The following is a 16,734-nucleotide window of genomic DNA, read 5'->3' as shown; positions in this document are numbered from 1 at the left end:
TACCAGGCGTCTGGTCCTGGCAGTTCTAGTCTCATATGACTTATTTCAAGACCAAGGATGCCAAGACCTTTTTAGCAATCTGTTTTCCCTGCCCTGATCTGGGAAGCACTGAATCACCCAAGCTGACAATTTAAATGGCAGGTGCTTACCCTCTTCTGGAAAATTCTGGTTAGGGCAATAGAAACATTTCTGAGAATGGGGAGGAAAAGGTAATTAATAACTCTGAGGGAGCTGTATTTAATATAGCAAATTTCATCTCAAGTATTCAGTAAGAAGCTGGTAGAGTTCAATAATGGGCAGCTGTAATAACAGACACCATTACCAGACATGTTCCATACGCCTTACTCACAGGGTTATAATGACACCAATTTGCTTAAACATCCAAGTGTGGTGCCAGAGAATTTATAGCTTGTCTAGTTACCATGACGATTCAAAGTTCACAATGTGTTATCTTCAGCTTGTTGGCTTTGCTCTTACCTTTGGCTTCTTGGTTTGTTTGGGTTTTTGTTTTTCCTCCTTGCTCCCACTGTGGTTCACGTAACTAGCATTTACTTTAGCCATTTTTAAATTATGTTTAAAAAAAGGAGTGGGGAGAGGTGTGGGTCTTCATTGTAGTGCCAATTAATGTTTACTGAGAGTGAAATTAGACTGCATTTGAGTTTGCCTTTGGTATGTTACTGAAATAGGATTAATAGAGAAACAGGAGTTTCGAGAATTTAACTGAAGGATGTTAGCTGTGCCACCATTGTTAAAGATTTGGAAGGAGACAAACACTTGATGGAGAGAGGCAGGCTGAGTTGTAATCCTGTTCTGCCTGACCCTGTGGTATCCAAGGAAAAGAGCTGGGCAAGCCTCCTTCTCCCTTGTGTCCTCCCGGCTCAGAAGAGCTGAGACTGGTGTGATCTTTCCTTCTTGTGTCTCCTTTCGGCTGCTGTTGAAGATGATGTTTGGCAAGGCAGGCCTTTGATCTGACACAGCACAACTGGCTTTGTGTTGTTGACCCTGATGGGATTTTACTATGTACTTAAGAACAGGACCCAAAAAGGCAAGGCGAAGTGATCCCTGTTGAATTCAGTAGGTGTAAATGAGCCTTTAAAAATTTACCGCTCCTCCAGTGGAGTAGTGCAAACCCTTTGCCTCTCTTAGGTTCGGTGACTTAGAGTAGCCATACTGTCTTCCTGGAACAGCTTTACAGCATGCTTCCCTCAAGTTATAGGTCCTTAGGATGTGCTGCTACTTGTCCTCTTGCCTTGTCTGACCCTTCCCTGCATTAAGTTGTTAGAGGAGGGCTTGAAAAAGGCAGAACTCAAACAAGAAACTAAACTCAACCCCCTACTTCCTGCTTTTGTTCAGTGCCAGAAGCACAGCAGGAAGCATTTTCCTGCAGGAGACCAGGCCTACTGGTTTTCCTTACTTTGCTCTGTGCTGCTGTCTTCCTGTTGGGATGGAGTGGATTGGGAAACAATTAGTTCCCTCACACTGTAAAAAGAAATCTAATCCTCCAGCAACAGGAGAGCAGTGACCTGTGTATTGCACTCTTAAAGTTGAATTATGGCAGATTTTGGATGCTGTACTTGTGAAATTATTTATGTGAAAGTGATTACTGCATTATTTAGTGCATATTTATTCTTATCACACGCAGCCTTAGCAGCACCTCACATAACATTTTCAGTGATCTTACAGCCATCTCTCCTATGACCCCTGCCCACAACCACGGGGTCTCCTGCCAGACTTGTGGAGCTTCTTTCTACCTTGTTCCCCAGAAGGTCTGATCTTGATTTTTGTGGCGGGTCAGGAAGCTGTATGAAAGCAGCTGTACTGGGCCAGACCAAAGATTTATTCAGCCAAATGTCATATCCCAGTAGTTACCAAAACCAGACACCCCTAAGAGAGTCAGAGCACGCAAATTAAGATATTTATCACACGGAGCTTACAAACTGCTTTTGCTGGTGTAGTTTCCATGAATTTAGTATCCTTCAGTGGATTCCCTTTGATGGAAATGCCCATTCTCCTCTTAAATTCATGTCAGCCTTTAGTATCCATAATGCCCTTTGGTCAGAACTTCAAATTTCAACTAGGTGTTGAGCTATCTGCCCCCACCCTTAATTCCACTCCTAGTGTTAACAGTCAGCTCACAGCCCAGATGAGCACCTCTGTCAAGCTCATTACTTTTAACTTGCCCATTTGGTAGTTCACCTGTTTCTACATCTGGTATTGTAAGCTCTTTTGCAGCTCTTCACAGACAGTCCTGGTCCCCTGAATTTTTGTATGATCAGCAATATTTATCACCATACTGCTCAACAGGCTAACCCTTACGTCACATCTCAAAAGACAGCTCTTTTACTTGGATAAATACTGTAAATGTGCACAAGTGGGGATTCTTCATTGTGTACCAGAAAGCCACAGGATTTCCTAGTGGCTTCAGTGTAAAAACCAAGTTCTAAATCTCAAGGGACAGGAGGCCTCACAACTCCATCCAGGATGACAAGAAAGCCAGAAATCACTTCGTAGCCAAGTCTGGCACCACTTCCTGAATGTTTCTTAAACAACTAAATTTAGCCAGTTAATATGATTATTGCCATCAGAATGCCTTTGTCTGTTACTGCTTTAATGGCTACCTCACTCGTACCTCTTCCTTGAAATGAGTGTTCCTAAACACAAGGGAACATACAAAGTAAGTATTCTGAGAAGAACCAGCTTCACCCAAAGGACTGCTGATATTAATGCCTTCACCACCTGTGTTCCTGGAAAGCAGCATGTCAAAAGCTGCAGCAGCAGAACAAGAACAAGCCTTTATATTCAATATTTTTTTAATTAAGAAATCATTCACATGAGGAAGCATACAGACCATGGTTTGTGACAAACGCTGTGTTACAGTGCTTTCTGCTACAAAGATCACTTACAGCATTCAGTTATGTGTACGTATCTGCCCCTGGGCTGTGTACACCAAGTCTGATACATACACCACCATAATTTCACAATTCAATCAGCTACATGTGCCAACTGAATTTATTGATGAATTCAGAATTCACTTCAATCCGAACATGAATTTATATATTAAACCAAATCTCTAAATTCCCCTGTTGTAGAATAACTCTGTTTCTTCTGTAGATGTCAGAATTTCTGGTTCAAGGTCTGCTCGCTTTATCTGCAATGTATAGAGAACAGGAATCACCACCACCATATTGTGGTAAGTATAAGTTAAATTCTTTTTACTGCATTGAACTGGGCACAAACTGAAATATTGCGTCCACAAGCAAGACTGCATGGGATTTTGGGTTCTTTGTTTATTTGGGTTTGAGGTGGTTTTTTTTGTTGTTTTGAGGCTTGCTTTTTTTTTTTCCCCTTCTCTGACATCTTCTATATAGAAGCTCAGGGACAAGGGAAGAAATAAGTTTTACTTAAAATTACAGGTACTCCCAAGATCTAAATAGAGCATTAGTGATGTTATCTCCATTCACTACAGAGTCATTTAGGTTGGAAAAGACCTTTAAGATCATCAAGCCCAACCATAAATACATTTGGGTGACTCGCCCAGGAGAACTTCTGGGAACTGGGAAGCTCAAAGGGAAGCAACCAGTCATACTTCAGTACATAATTTCTCACAAGTCCCCTCAGTTTACCCTTGTTGCCATAAGAGATTAAGAAATCTAGAAAAAGAGATTGCAGTGCCAGAAAGTTTAGGCAAATAAAAGAAACCACTAAAAACGGCAAGAGCCCAGTCTGTGATTTTCTGAGAATATTCACACACTGCTGATAAGGGAGAGGAAATAAATGCAGAAAGGAACCCCAGGCTCCTGTCTCACTTGGCTTTCTTCAAAGCCCAAGGTTCAAGGGCTACATCCTCCATGTAAAACCGACCAGGATGGCATACCTTCCCAGGGAACAGATTACACTTCACAGTTCAGCAAAGCAGGCTGAGGAGATGTCGCATGTGGGTTGGTATATCTCTGTGATGAGCTCATGCTGACTTTGTGTGAAAGAAAAAATTCTCATCTACATCCTTCCTTTCTCCAGCGGGACTGAAAACAGTGCTGGAAAAACCTTGCTTTTGATGTTTAAGACGGCTCTCCTGACCTTGTTGCTTCAGGCTTTTGTGAAAATCTGATACATCTACACTGAAGTGTAAATATAAATAACACATAATGCAGCCTAGACCTAGAAAGTCCTGTAGGCCTCTGCCTAGTACATGGGCCTTCACAAGCAGCCTCACCACTGCCTGTTTTAGATGCATAGCCATGTTAAACCGAGTGGTTTTCTTCTGTGTAGCCTTAAGACTGCTGGAATGATTTCTGGAATGACTATTTAATATAAAAATAAGCCTAAATCAATTCATATGAAAGGACTTACCTTCCCACACTGCGGGAACATACTAAGTGAGACTGGCAGCATCCCTGTTAGTACTGACGTAATCATAACCATTCTCACTGAAGCCAAAGCACGTGGAGTTTTAACAAATTTTGCTCTGTCCAAGACATTGAAGAAGTAAATCAGTTTGGGCTCAAAAAATAATACGACAGTGAGACAAAGAGCATTAGCTACTATTTTAATGGTTAAAATTGCACTGAAATTAGTAGTAACCTGGGTTTATGAATCCTAAAGGAGTTTCCTTACTTTCTCTCTTACATTCTTACTCCTAGCTTCCTGTTCTTTCCCCTTATTTTATATTTAGCTGCAGCATTTTCCAAGCCCAAGATTAAGAAAATAAGCAGCAAGATCAAAGTGACAAAAGAAGGTGCATTAGTGCTTTAAAGTGCCTCAATTTTTCTTGCATTACCCTCTTTCCTTTCAGATTTAGTTCCTCCTGGTAATCCTACTTTGCATTGTGCAAAAATTTATTACATATTTAAAATTTTATCTTACATCTGCATTTATGTCTTCTGGTAACAGAAGTCGGTTAAACTGACTAAAAAAGGAGAATAGGGAATTGATTTAGGCGATACCAAATTACATGACATAGATGATCCCTACCAAAAGCTCGGGACAGGGTAAGAATTTTCTCATAAAGCATGCAATGAATGCTTCTTATGATACAAGGTTTTTAAATGCAAAAGCAAGAACACGTTTTTAAATATATGGAAAACTATTTGTAAATTGGGATCCAGTTTTAGTTTCAGTTGCAAATTCAAGTGCCATATCACCTCTTCAGAAATAACAAATCTAAGCTAGGCTAAGCACTGTGAACAACCCTGACACCAAACACTGGGACTCAAATCAAGCTAGGGAACCCAGGTGCTGGAAAACAGCCTGTCAGGAGAGCATAAACATTTCCTGCGGGGGAGCAGAGAGGAAGCCCTCATAGTTTTTACACAACTTCCTGCAAACCTCAAAGCATGGATGTGGCCCTAACCAGATTCATTTACTTATCTAAATAAATCACTGTAGCTCACAGAAACTTCCCAGATAATCACTTCTACCGAGGCAAATAATACTGCAAACCCAAGAAAAAATTGGCAAGTGGTAACAGGCAGGTTGAAAACCAGAATACACACTGACCAGGCACCCCCAGCCCTTCTGCAGTACCTCCTACCTTTCCACAAAGTATGTGAGCACAGATGGCAGGGAGAACGTTGTCCCAAACAAGACTGCTCTGGACAATGCTGTTTCTTTAACGGCCTCCAGGGAGAGAGAAAAATAAATGTTGTTAAGAGCAGTGTTTTATGCAGCTTTGAATGCTGCATGCTTCTGTGAGCACTTTTATACTCTGGAGTTTCAAGCAACAGATTAATGAGGGATAAAAAACATTTGTTAGAGGAATTCTTTCTTAAATGGAAACTGAACTCCTACAAGTGGCAAATATTCCACTTATGACTAAGAAATACCTTAAAAGGGAAGTGAAGCTACTGATGTCATATCAAGTTTTCCTACCATGATGATAATTTTGCTGAGGCTTGCTTTTTTTAAGTTGTGCTGAACTTCTTCCAAATGGTTATACCTTCTGGGCATCCTGACTACCCTGTGTTAAATCTGAAGTTCTCTCTCCAGCTGTCCACAAATCTTTATGCTCATATCTAGCTGTTTCCTCCACTCCAGACACCAGCATAGAAAAGGAGGGTCACTGATAGCAAGTGAAATATGACTCTGCTGTAGTTCCTGTGCCAGGCTCTGCAGTGAATGCTGGTAAGCAAAGCAAGGAGCAAATACAGAGTCAGCACCTGGAGCCCACGGATAAAATGACCCTGACAGACACAGCCTTTAAATAATATTCCCACTATAGAAGGTGCATGTGATATGTACAATACAGGGCTTTTCTCCAAGCTGTTCCATAAGAAGAAGGTCCAAGAGCCTTGTCTCCTTCTGAGGTGACCAGAGAAAGCAGAAATGCCTGCTCTGGTGTCTCAGTGGCTCAACTCTGGCACTCAGTAATATTGGTCTGGGGAGGCTCCCAACCCCTGCGGACACAAGGGTTGTACAACCTGGTTCCTAAGATCTAGTCCAAGCCTACCCAAAGATTCAGCACCTGATCTGCTATTACCTCTTTTCAATATATCTAACCATCTACTCTCAGAATCACATCCAGCTCTTAGCAGGGAATGAAAGGCAAGTCAAGAGACCTCCACCCCCTTGCCTACCTTCTTACCAGCCTTCTGCGATACTCCTACAACCTTGCCGTTCCTGTCCATCACTTCAATTCCATTCTCAAATTCCGGGCTTCTCACTGTTGCCACAGTAAACGCAGTCATCAAGCCTGCACAGTTAAAGAGGATATTTGCTTTTAAAGATTAAAAAAACCCCTATCTCAATAGTAAAATTCATTATTAGGTGCATTTTCCACTTCCAGTTCAACAGTTCACAACTGAATAACCTGGCAGCTGAAGACAACTGCCCCATAAAAATCTCTTTGGAATCTCACTGTTTCAGGAGCTTAAGCAAGATTTTAAGGCCCCAATCCTAAAAGGTGCTTTGTCATTATGGACTCGGAGCTTTCAATCACTGCCATCCAGCTCAAATCACGAGTACTTTGTTCTTAAGAGAAAACAGAGGGATTTGTGTTGTAGGTAGGTTTTGTACTGGTCAGTGCAAAATCCAGCACAGAAGAAAAGATCCTGAAGGGAACAGACTTCCAGTAAAGGCTGCATCTCTGATTTGAAAGGGAAGGTGCCAGGGGGAACACTGGCTCTAATATGTTCCATTATGGCACTTGTCTGCCCAGCTGTGTGTCCGGTACGAGTGACAGTGCTTCAGCTGGATCCTAGATGAGAATGTTTCAGTCTCCTCCAGACGCAGTTTTAAAAGGTACCTGAAAATATCCACATCACAGTCTGCCACTAAAAAAACCAAGCCTAAACCACTAGCACTTAGAAAGACGATATCAAATGGGAGTTAGTAATCTAGCTGTTTTTTTCCTTTCTCTTTTCTAGACCGAGGTGTAGGTATAACAGGGTATAGTCTGGCAAACTGACCTTGCTTGAAGTAGTAGATTTGTCTTTTTATTAGTTTTTGGCAAGGCTGTTCAATAAAGACATCAGTGTAACAGATAGATAATACTTTTCAAATGCTGGACTGATATTTATCAATTACCTGCAGGGTTTTTTCTACATTTAAGAAAACGGAAGCACATTTTAACACCTGCTCCAAGGAAAACAAGTCAGAAAGCTCTAATGCAGGTCCTCAGATCTGGGTAGTCATCTCGCATAACTTGGAACAGAAGAGATGACATGTTTTAATTTTACCAGTTTCCCCTAGGAAAGGCCAGAAGTTTCTTTAATGACATTAAAAAAACAGTTAATGACATCAAGTAAACTTGTCCTAGTGCAACAAGGAGCTATGCCAATGCACACCTAGACCTGTGTCACCCTCTGGTATCATATATGTGCCAAACAAGGTCATGTCAGTTCTGGTGCTACTGCCCTCCTGGTTCATCCTGGCAGTCTATATGATTTTGGGTATAAATGTGCAAGCCAAAGAAAAATACCAACTGCATCCCTGGATATCTTTGAAGAAATAGTTGCATGTCAGGCATACAAAGGTCAGAAGAGTACTCTGCAGCTCTAAAACTAAAAACCAGCAAGAATCAGAGGTCAGCTACACATATCAGTGAGCGTTTACTCTCACATCGAAAGGACAGTACCCAGCAAAAGCAGTCAGAGAGGAAAGCTAGGAAACAGTAAGACCACACCTGTGCAATGGCAAGGAAATTCTAGTCACATGGGGGTAGCAAATGGCCCTCAGACCAACTGCATGATGTACAGTTTCTTTTTACTCACCAAGAAGGGGAGCTGGTACAAGTTTTTTGACGATGAGCTGCGTTAAGGGACTCTTTAATGTGTAACGATTCATGAAGATATGAGGAACAGCCTAAGACATTGGAAGAAAACAGGCACACTCTTTTTAAAAAAAAATGTGCAGCACTTCAGTAGTGCAACAGGTTAGGAAAATTAATCTGTGACTTAGTAAATAGCTGCCATCTATAAAAATAAACAAATGCCTTGTTTTAACATTCCAACAAAATACACGTTCTCTAGTTAAGGTGTTTGTAATCACTCTTAGGTAAGAATACAACATATGATTAAAAAAAAAAAAGCATTAAACATTATTACACAGAGGACAGCAGCAATGTGAATACAAAGACAGAAAAAGGAAAACAATTACCTCTGACTAATATTCTTTGAACATCCGTCCAACTGCCTTATGTCATATACTGCTCTCTCCCTCAAACAGGAAACCAGGTTTACTTGTGTATTTGTTCCTACTTCTCTACTGTTTAAGCCCAATCCTATATTCCCATAATACACTTGCAGGAAGTTTCACTTTGGAATAAATGGCCAGGACACCAGCTAGTGCTCAGAGCCTCCCTTGGAGGACAAAGGGGATAAACTCCCACATTCACCTAACGGGCCTAGTTGCCCCCCCAGACCACTGCAAGTCCTGGGCACTGCTGGTCCAACTGTTTTGCCTAGTGGACAGGGGTGAAAGTCCCTCTAACAAAAGCAGGAACAATCATATTTTTCTGCCAGAAGGTTAGTAGATATCACTGTTTAGTGTGGAGAGTGAAAAAATGCTTAGAGGGGCATCTACACTTGCAATGAGTGTCATGAGGATACCAGAGCCCATTCTGATGTAGCAAACTCCAGAAACCTCAAGTTCTTATTCCAGCGCAGCACAGAGCTAGCTAGGTAGCCCTCAGCTACCTAGCCCTCCTGGAAGGCTAACCCACCTGCATTCAGTGCAGTATTTTCATGGCTATGCTGTTCCTGGCTTCTGAGCTAACTCTATCCAGTACAGACACCTCCAGATTTTACCACTTGTTTATAGCGAGACCAATCTTCCACAGTACCACATCAAAAGTCAACTATAACCACCCAGTGGGTTACTCTGTGTTTGTAAACCCTGGCCATTTGTTGTCACTAACCATTTCCTAAGCTTGCAGAATATTAAAGAAAAGGACAGAAGAGGAAGTTAAGCAAGGCACTGGCTGATAGATGATTAGGAAAATTCTTATTGTGAACAGTTCTGGGGCAAGACATCAGAGTAGAGCATAGACCACAATCCTGAACGGTATCCGGCGGTGTGATTATCTCAGCGCCTACTCCTTCTCAGGAGAGCTTATTAGGAAAGCAATCATTGAGCAAATACATACACCAATACACGCTGCATAGGAAATTGCTCCCAAGCCACAGAAGATCTGCTTTTCTTGAAGCGAGTAGTCCTAAGACAGACAGAAGAAACACACTACATAAGTACCTTTGTAAAACACTTGTAAATCATGTTCAGAACGGTCTTGTGCAATTAAGATGATTTCAAAAATAAAAATCAACACATACTTCAACCTTTGAGGTACCATTTCCATTGCATAGGGTGAATCCTGTGGTATATGTGTGAAACACGAACTGCAGAAACAAGAGATTACAAGAAAACTGAATTTGGGATTGAGACTAGAAGACGCATAAATGTAGAAAGAAAGAGGCAATTACCTGACAAAAAAAAGTTTGCTTTGCGTGGAGCTGCAGAGATGAAGTAATAACCTAAGAGGAAAACCCCACAAGAAAATTAGGTTTGATCAGTCTGTAAGTTTTTGGTGAGCGGTGGTTGGCTACAGCATGAAAAGAACTGCTGTTGCTATTTGCAGCAGTGTCAAAGGCTCCAGTCAGCACCCAAAACCATTTACCTTGATTCTAGGCTAACAGACTTTCTTGCTACAGATGTGACATACTCACTCTATTCAACATAAAACACAGAGACACAGTGATTAAAACACTATGTGCAAGAATATTTGAGCAAGATGCTTTCTGACCCAAACTAAAAACTGCATTTTTACCCGAGAAGCTTAAATAGATGCACATAAAAGAACTAAGGTAATAAAAATGTAATTAAAGAAGTGAATGAGAAATGGTCAGATTGTACAGCAGGGGTACAAATACTAGATCTAACTGATCTAAGATCAAAGATTTTAATAGTTACTTCCCAACTCCTTCTCAAATTCAGACAGTGAGTAGGAACTTCAGTTTTAATAAACTGCAGCCTTTTTTGAGGTCTGACCTACCAAGCTGAAGGTGTGGAGAAGAACAGAGTCAATCAAGGTAGGGCAAATGCTGAATAAGAGGAGGGCAGGGAATGTCCAAAGCCTTAAAGAAGGATCAGTAATTCATATAATATTAGTGGATCAACTACCTTTATTATTAATGCAGCGCTGAATCTAGCCACATCTATGGAAGAGCATTAAGCTGTAAATATCAAAAGGAAATATTTCTGTTCATTTTGTTACTGTTCTTTATAATAAAAATCTTGATGGCTGTTAAATTAATTCTTTCTACTCGTGCCACGTAAGTCCATGCTGTAATCAGAACAATGTACCTCAATATGTATACTCACAGGCCAAAACCAAAGACAAACACATCTAAATTAATAAACAAGCATATAATTACAGCTATAAATGATATGAAACAAAATGGTGCAACTTTTGAGCCCCATAACAAGAGTTTATTTTTTAATCTTTTGTAATTTCTTGAAAATGCCATTTCTTACTTGCAAATGCACAATGTATGTAAGAAAAAAATCACATTCTGAGTCTGAAACACAGAATGCAAGGCTCTGAGTCCTTCCTACTGTAGTTCCGTTTTTTTGAGGTTAAACAGACCAAAACCAGGCCTTGCTCTCAATGCTGAGTGAATTTCACATTGCATCAGAAGGCTGACCTTCAGACGTGAATGATCTCTCTGAATACTGCTGAAGGAAGCTAGCTAGCAGGTTTGGACTTCCAATGGGACTCCTTAAGGGCTTGATTTCTAGGTTTCTCGGTACTCCTCATAAAACAGATACCACTTTAAAAAACTCGTGCTGAAAATACAACAGAGAAGCCTAAAACCTTCTATTCCCTTCCTCCAACCCATGCCTTAAGAAAAATGTAAGCCCTGCAGTACACTGCCATCTTTCATGATTACTCACCAATGGAAGAGATAAGGGCAGGAAGGCTGAAAAGAAAGAAAACTATTTCAGTCAAAGTAACTGCTGTGAGTCTAGATGGATGGGTTTGAGCAGAAAGTTCCTCTAACTTCCCCCTTCTAGGTTCAGCTCTAAGTAAAACACTGCCCACAAAAAACCACCATCACCATGGACTTCAGTTCTAACCTTTGCCTCTGGTTGCTCATTCAGGAAGCCAGAATACCTGGTCATAGCTCATAGCCAAAAGGAGCCCTTGTGAACTCCACTCAATGTGGCTACTCGGAAACGATATAGCTGAGTTTCGAAGGGAAATTCAACACTATTAAAAAAAAGAGAGCCGCCACAGCTCTAAGTGATTACACAAGACAACAAGTAAACAGCCCAAGTATGGTTGTATCTGATTAACAATCTGTGCTGTCTTGGCTCCCTAAACAACACCCCAAGCAGACTTAATCTGCCACCACAGCAAGTAAATTCATACAGTAGCCACATCCATCAAGTAGCTCACATAGACTGTTTCATACGTGGAGGGATTTTGGAACCCATTCTGCAGTGACAAGAAATAGATTGGTCAGACGATTTCCATCTAGATGAGTAGATAAACTCAAAAAATTGCTCAACAGGACCACAGGAATAAATAAATCTTCAACAGATATGACAATGCAACTAACAGGCTACTTGCTTTTCTATATGGAGAAGAGTATTGCTGGAGTATCACAGCGGTTATTTACTATAAGCTATTTCCCTTTGATGCTTCAGTCACATACATAAAACTTCTCTTAAGGCAACTTACCTGGAGGTCTAAACACAACAGGAATTATTTGGTCTGTATCAGGATGTACACTGGACTTAAAAGAAAAAAAGAAAAACCAACAACAGAAGAAAAGGCAAATTAGACCAGCTTTGCGATACTTGAATAAGAAGGAAAAAAAAATTTCTAAATATTTTGTAAACTTACCAGGCTTAGCAGGAAGGCTTTTTTTGTCTAAACAATTTGAAAATTAGGTTAGTAGTCAGGTTTCAGAAGAGACTGAGTAAAATCTTTTTTCTGAATTTCCTCCCCTCCCCAATAACTTACTTTATGTAAAGTGCTATATATGTATACATCCCTTTAATTTTTTTTCCTGTCAAATTTCTCTCCACATACTCCTTGTTGAATATAACTTACATCCCATGTGCTGTGTAACAGCACCAAAGCACACACTACAGCAGAACAGAAAGTTAATCTAAAAAAGTTAAGCTAGTAGGTATTTTAAAACAGAACATGCCTAAACACTTATGTTAAGACTTAGCTTTTCTGAAATCACAGAAGTTTTTATTTCTCCCTTCAGACTTCGACACACAAGGTACTAAATGCAAAAGGAAGAGCTGAGCCCATAGTGAGTCAAAAGAAAGACTCCTTTTAATGAAGCAAGGGTTCAGCATTACTTCCAGCAATCCTTTGAGCAGATTTCCCACCCAAGTACTGCTGCTGTTCATTTTATGAGATGTGGAACCAAACCAACCTGTCCTCTGTATGGTGATGCCACATCTAAGATTGAAAATGAGCTCGTTAAGCATTTGGTGTATTTATCACCTACCAGTATCATCCCAGCTGAGGACAGACAAGCTTAGAGCAATGATTCCTAGAGTGATCTAAGAACTTCCTTTAACCTCAGCTATATGATACATGGCCTCGCATTCTTCAGGATGATAATACTGCAATTTAAGTCAGTATTAATCCAAAGAAATTCCTACTAGATTCATAGATCAGAAAAAACTCCGTAGTAATGTATCTGAAGCTCAGTATTCAGTCTACTAGCTCTTATGTTAATATCAACCACCTCGGCCATGAAAAGACACCCCTCCATTTTCCATAAACTGCACTCCAAAATACCTGATCATTCTGTACAGGCTCACTTAGGGTCTTCCCACTGTTTTGTATGAATAACCTGCTGCTTCTTATTTCATCCTATAGTTGAGAAAAAAAAACCCACCAAAACAAACAGAAAAAATAATTCAGATTTCAATATTCTGAAGTGTAATATATCACTTATAAAACACTCTAAATACAAACCTACAATGTCAAGCTAATAACACACCTGCCCCTCACCAGAGCGGTGAAAGCAAGAATACACCTAGAGACACAACCAATTCACCATCATAGAAACTTTTAGATTAGTCAGGCTCCCTTGGTCCCTTTAAGTATTAATCCTACAACCCAATACACAAATGCACTGGAAATTTAAGCATAGGCAAAATCTCACTGAATTCAAGAGTGTTAATCTTGTACTCAGAGTTACCCATGTGCGCTGGCAAACTCAAAGATTTGCTGCCAGAGCAACCATCTGATATCCCCATAGGCACCTAGATGACTATTTGAAAACAAAATTCCAAACCAGACTTTTAAAATTACCAGAAATGAGTCACAACATCACTAGATGTTCCTGGATGTTCACAAATGTGTGATCAAGTTCTAGATTGTACACTTTTCCTTTAAACTTGGCTTAAGCTTTTAATTACAGAAAACAGGTACACTTAAACAAAGAGAATAAAACTGTAACGTCATGTAGGTATCCACAGTCTACATAAAAAACAGCCTTTCAGGAGGATTTATGGGATGATTTGACTTTTCTTCAACAGGTACACCTCTGTTTGCAACAGTGTATATTAATTCAAGATGTGAACTAATTCCAGATCTCCAAATCCCTGAACGTAATATAAAATTTTCTTGTTTGCATTTACAGATATATAAAGCACATTTACTAAATTGTATTATTTGTACATGTAAATATATAGAGATGTGTATTCATACCATATACACATATATATAGATGAATACACAAAACACAGTAACTCTGCAGGTGACAACGGAATATCTCATGTACACACATTTTGACAGTGGTTTTTTTGCTTTAATGGAGCTTTCCCCTCAAAAAAAAAATCAACAAAAATTCCTTTAACATACTGACCAACCAGCCAACTCTCATACAACATGCTGTGCTTTTTCCTCTGTCACCCCAGACAAAACAGTACAGAAGCAGACTGACAGAAAAGCACATCTTTCTCAGAGGCTTGCTGTCATGACAGTTCCTGAAATTCAGAAGCTACGCTTTATGACCAACAATGTCTCTAGCAGCACACTTTCAATAATTAATGTTAAAATTGTAGTAATTGTTCTCTGGCATAACAAGAGCCTACAGATCCGTTGTGCTCCCTCTGAGGGAGTTAGCTGCAGTATATTAATTTCAGTATAGCCACTTGGAAGGGAACTGGAGCCCCATGGGCTTTGGGTGATGCTGCAGGGCCAGAAGGGGCACGCGGCATGGCCGGCCGAGATCCTGGGTGCCTGCGGTGCCGCCGGGCGATGCCATCCCGTGCCGGGCTGCCGCAGCTCCCCGTGCGCCCAGCTCCTCGCTTGTCTCCCTTGTCTTTGGGGCCTTCTGAACTGGGCTAACTCAACTGCTGGCACGGCAGCCATGGTCCGAACAGGCCTGCTGAAATGGTGGTGGCCAGAAATGCCCTGTTTTGTGTAATTATACATAAAAACACATACACGCATATGTCTGTCTCCCATATATATATATGTGTATATATGTATGTATTTAGCTTTTCCCCAGTCGCCATGTAATGCTGTTACTTCACACCTCAGCAGAGCCATGGTCTGTAAGGCCACCAGGCAGCAGCCCCGGTGGCAGAAGCCCCGGAGCCCGGGGGGTGCCCGGTCCCCTCGGTGGGAGCCCCGGAGCCCGGGGGTTGGGGGGGGTGCCCGGTCCCCCGGCACCTCGCACCCCTGTCCCTCTCGTCCCTCCCGTCACCACGGCCGCGGCTCGGCACTCAGAGGCGGCCAGGCCGAGGCACGGTACTCACGGAGGACTTGAAGAGCAGCAGGGGGTCCAAGACATCCACCCAGAGAAGAAACCTCTGGAAAAAAGACTGCCGGAGATCCGAGTCAGGGAAGCGTTATTTCGGGGGCGGGCAGGCAGGCAGCCCGCCCGAGCCCCGTACCGTACCGTACCGTACCGTACCGTACCGTACCAGCCCCTCCGGTTCGCGCGGCCCCTCACCTGCCCCTCCGCCCTCCAGAACCGCAGGTTGGGGTCCATGAGGCCGCGGCACCGGAAAGGCGCCGCCGGGGGACGGTCCGGCCGCTGCACGCTCCGCCCGGGCACGGTGCCGCAGCGCCGCGATCCCGCCCGGCCGCGGCTCCCGCTGGGTGCGCCTGGGGCGTGCGCGGCCTTCCCGCCCCGAGGGGCTCCCGCTGCCGCGGAGGAGGCGGGCAGGGACGGAGGGAGCCGGCGGGAGGCAGCTGTCGGCTGGGCCGGGGGCGGCGGGGAGCGGTTCCGGTTTCGGAAAGACCCGATCGCCTTTTCCCCTCCCACCGGTTTCCCCCTGCACGGAGCCAAGGAGCAGGGAGGGCTGCGGGGACCCCCTGCGGCCTCCACACTGGCTTAAAGTGACTGAGGGAAGCGAAGGGCCGGGCTGGATGGGGCTGGGAGCGGCCTGGTCTGGTGGCAGGTGTCCCGGCCCGTGGCAGGGGGTGGGGGGGGATGCTCTTTAAGGTCCCTTCCAACCCGAACCGCTCTGTGATTCTAGAGAGCTGGGCAGAGAGGAACACCATGAAATTCCACAGAGGCCAGTGTAGGGTCCTGCCCCTGGGGAGGGACAGCCCCAGGCACCAGCACAGGCTGGGGCTGGCGTGCTGGGGGGCAGCTCTGCGAGGACGGGACTGGGGGTTCTGGGGGCAGCAAGTTGCCCGTGAGCCAGCAGTGGCCCTGTGGCCACGGAGGCCAGTGGGACCCTGGGGGGCGTGAGGAAGAACATGGCCAGCAGGTGGAGGGAGGTGATCCTCCCCCTCTGCTCTGCCCTGCTGAGGCCGCCCCTGGAGTGCTGGGTCCATACTGGGCTCCCCAGTTCGGGAGAGGCGGGGAACTGCTGGGGAGGGGCCAGCGGAGGGTACCAAGATGGGGAGGGGACTGGAGCATCCCCCGTATGAGGAAAGGCTGAGGGGCTGGGGCTGCTTAGCCTGGAGAAGAGAAGGCTGAGGGGAGCTCGTCGATGCCTACAAACATCTCAAGGGCGAGTGCCAAGAGGACGGGGCCAGGCCCCTTTCAGTGGTGCCCAGTGACAGGACAAGGGGCAACGGGCACAGACTGCAGCACAAGAAGTTCCTGTTGAATATGAAGAACAGCTTTACCTGCAGGGTGACGGAGCACTGGCACAGGCTGCCCAGGGAGGCTGCGGGGTCTCCTTCTCTGGAGACATTCAAAACCCACCTGGACATGACTCTGTGCAACCTGCTCAAGGTGAGCCTGCTTTAGCAGGGGTTGGACTAGATGAGCTCCAGAGGTGCCTTCCAACCCCAGCCACTGA

General features: G+C 43.4%; 1 protein-coding gene across 1 annotated transcript; it reads right to left on the bottom strand.

Moving 5' to 3' along the window:
* Positions 1-2,792: 2,792 nt before the first annotated feature.
* Positions 2,793-15,558, bottom strand: SFXN4 (sideroflexin 4). Its single transcript, XM_040606707.1, has 14 exons — positions 15,429-15,558; positions 15,232-15,297; positions 13,259-13,333; positions 12,341-12,367; positions 12,176-12,230; positions 11,386-11,411; positions 9,915-9,965; positions 9,765-9,830; positions 9,581-9,649; positions 8,208-8,298; positions 6,573-6,688; positions 5,531-5,616; positions 4,351-4,465; positions 2,793-3,148 (listed from the first exon to the last, which is right to left on the bottom strand). Exons 1-14 carry the CDS (start codon positions 15,465-15,467, stop codon positions 3,071-3,073), a joined length of 960 nt encoding a protein of 319 aa, XP_040462641.1. The 5' UTR covers positions 15,468-15,558; the 3' UTR covers positions 2,793-3,070.
* Positions 15,559-16,734: the final 1,176 nt, after the last annotated feature.

Source organism: Falco naumanni, chromosome 9, assembly GCF_017639655.2.
Source record: "Falco naumanni isolate bFalNau1 chromosome 9, bFalNau1.pat, whole genome shotgun sequence".
Classification (NCBI taxonomy): domain Eukaryota; kingdom Metazoa; phylum Chordata; class Aves; order Falconiformes; family Falconidae; genus Falco; species Falco naumanni.
The sequence above is the reverse complement of the archived record's forward strand: the minus strand, read 5'-3'. Positions and strand labels throughout refer to the sequence as shown.

Bases quoted from the DNA above. Each gene is read 5' to 3' on its own strand.
- SFXN4 (XM_040606707.1), bottom strand. From the start codon at position 15,467: ATGGACCCCAACCTGCGGTTCTGGAGGGCGGAGGGGCAG. The intron at 12,368-13,258 runs GTATTTTGGAGT...CAAATTGTTTAG, and splicing joins AGCCTGTACAGAATGATCAG to ACAAAAAAAGCCTTCCTGCT. The intron at 9,831-9,914 runs GTAATTGCCTCT...TTGTTTCTGCAG, and splicing joins AGCAAACTTTTTTTTGTCAG to TTCGTGTTTCACACATATAC.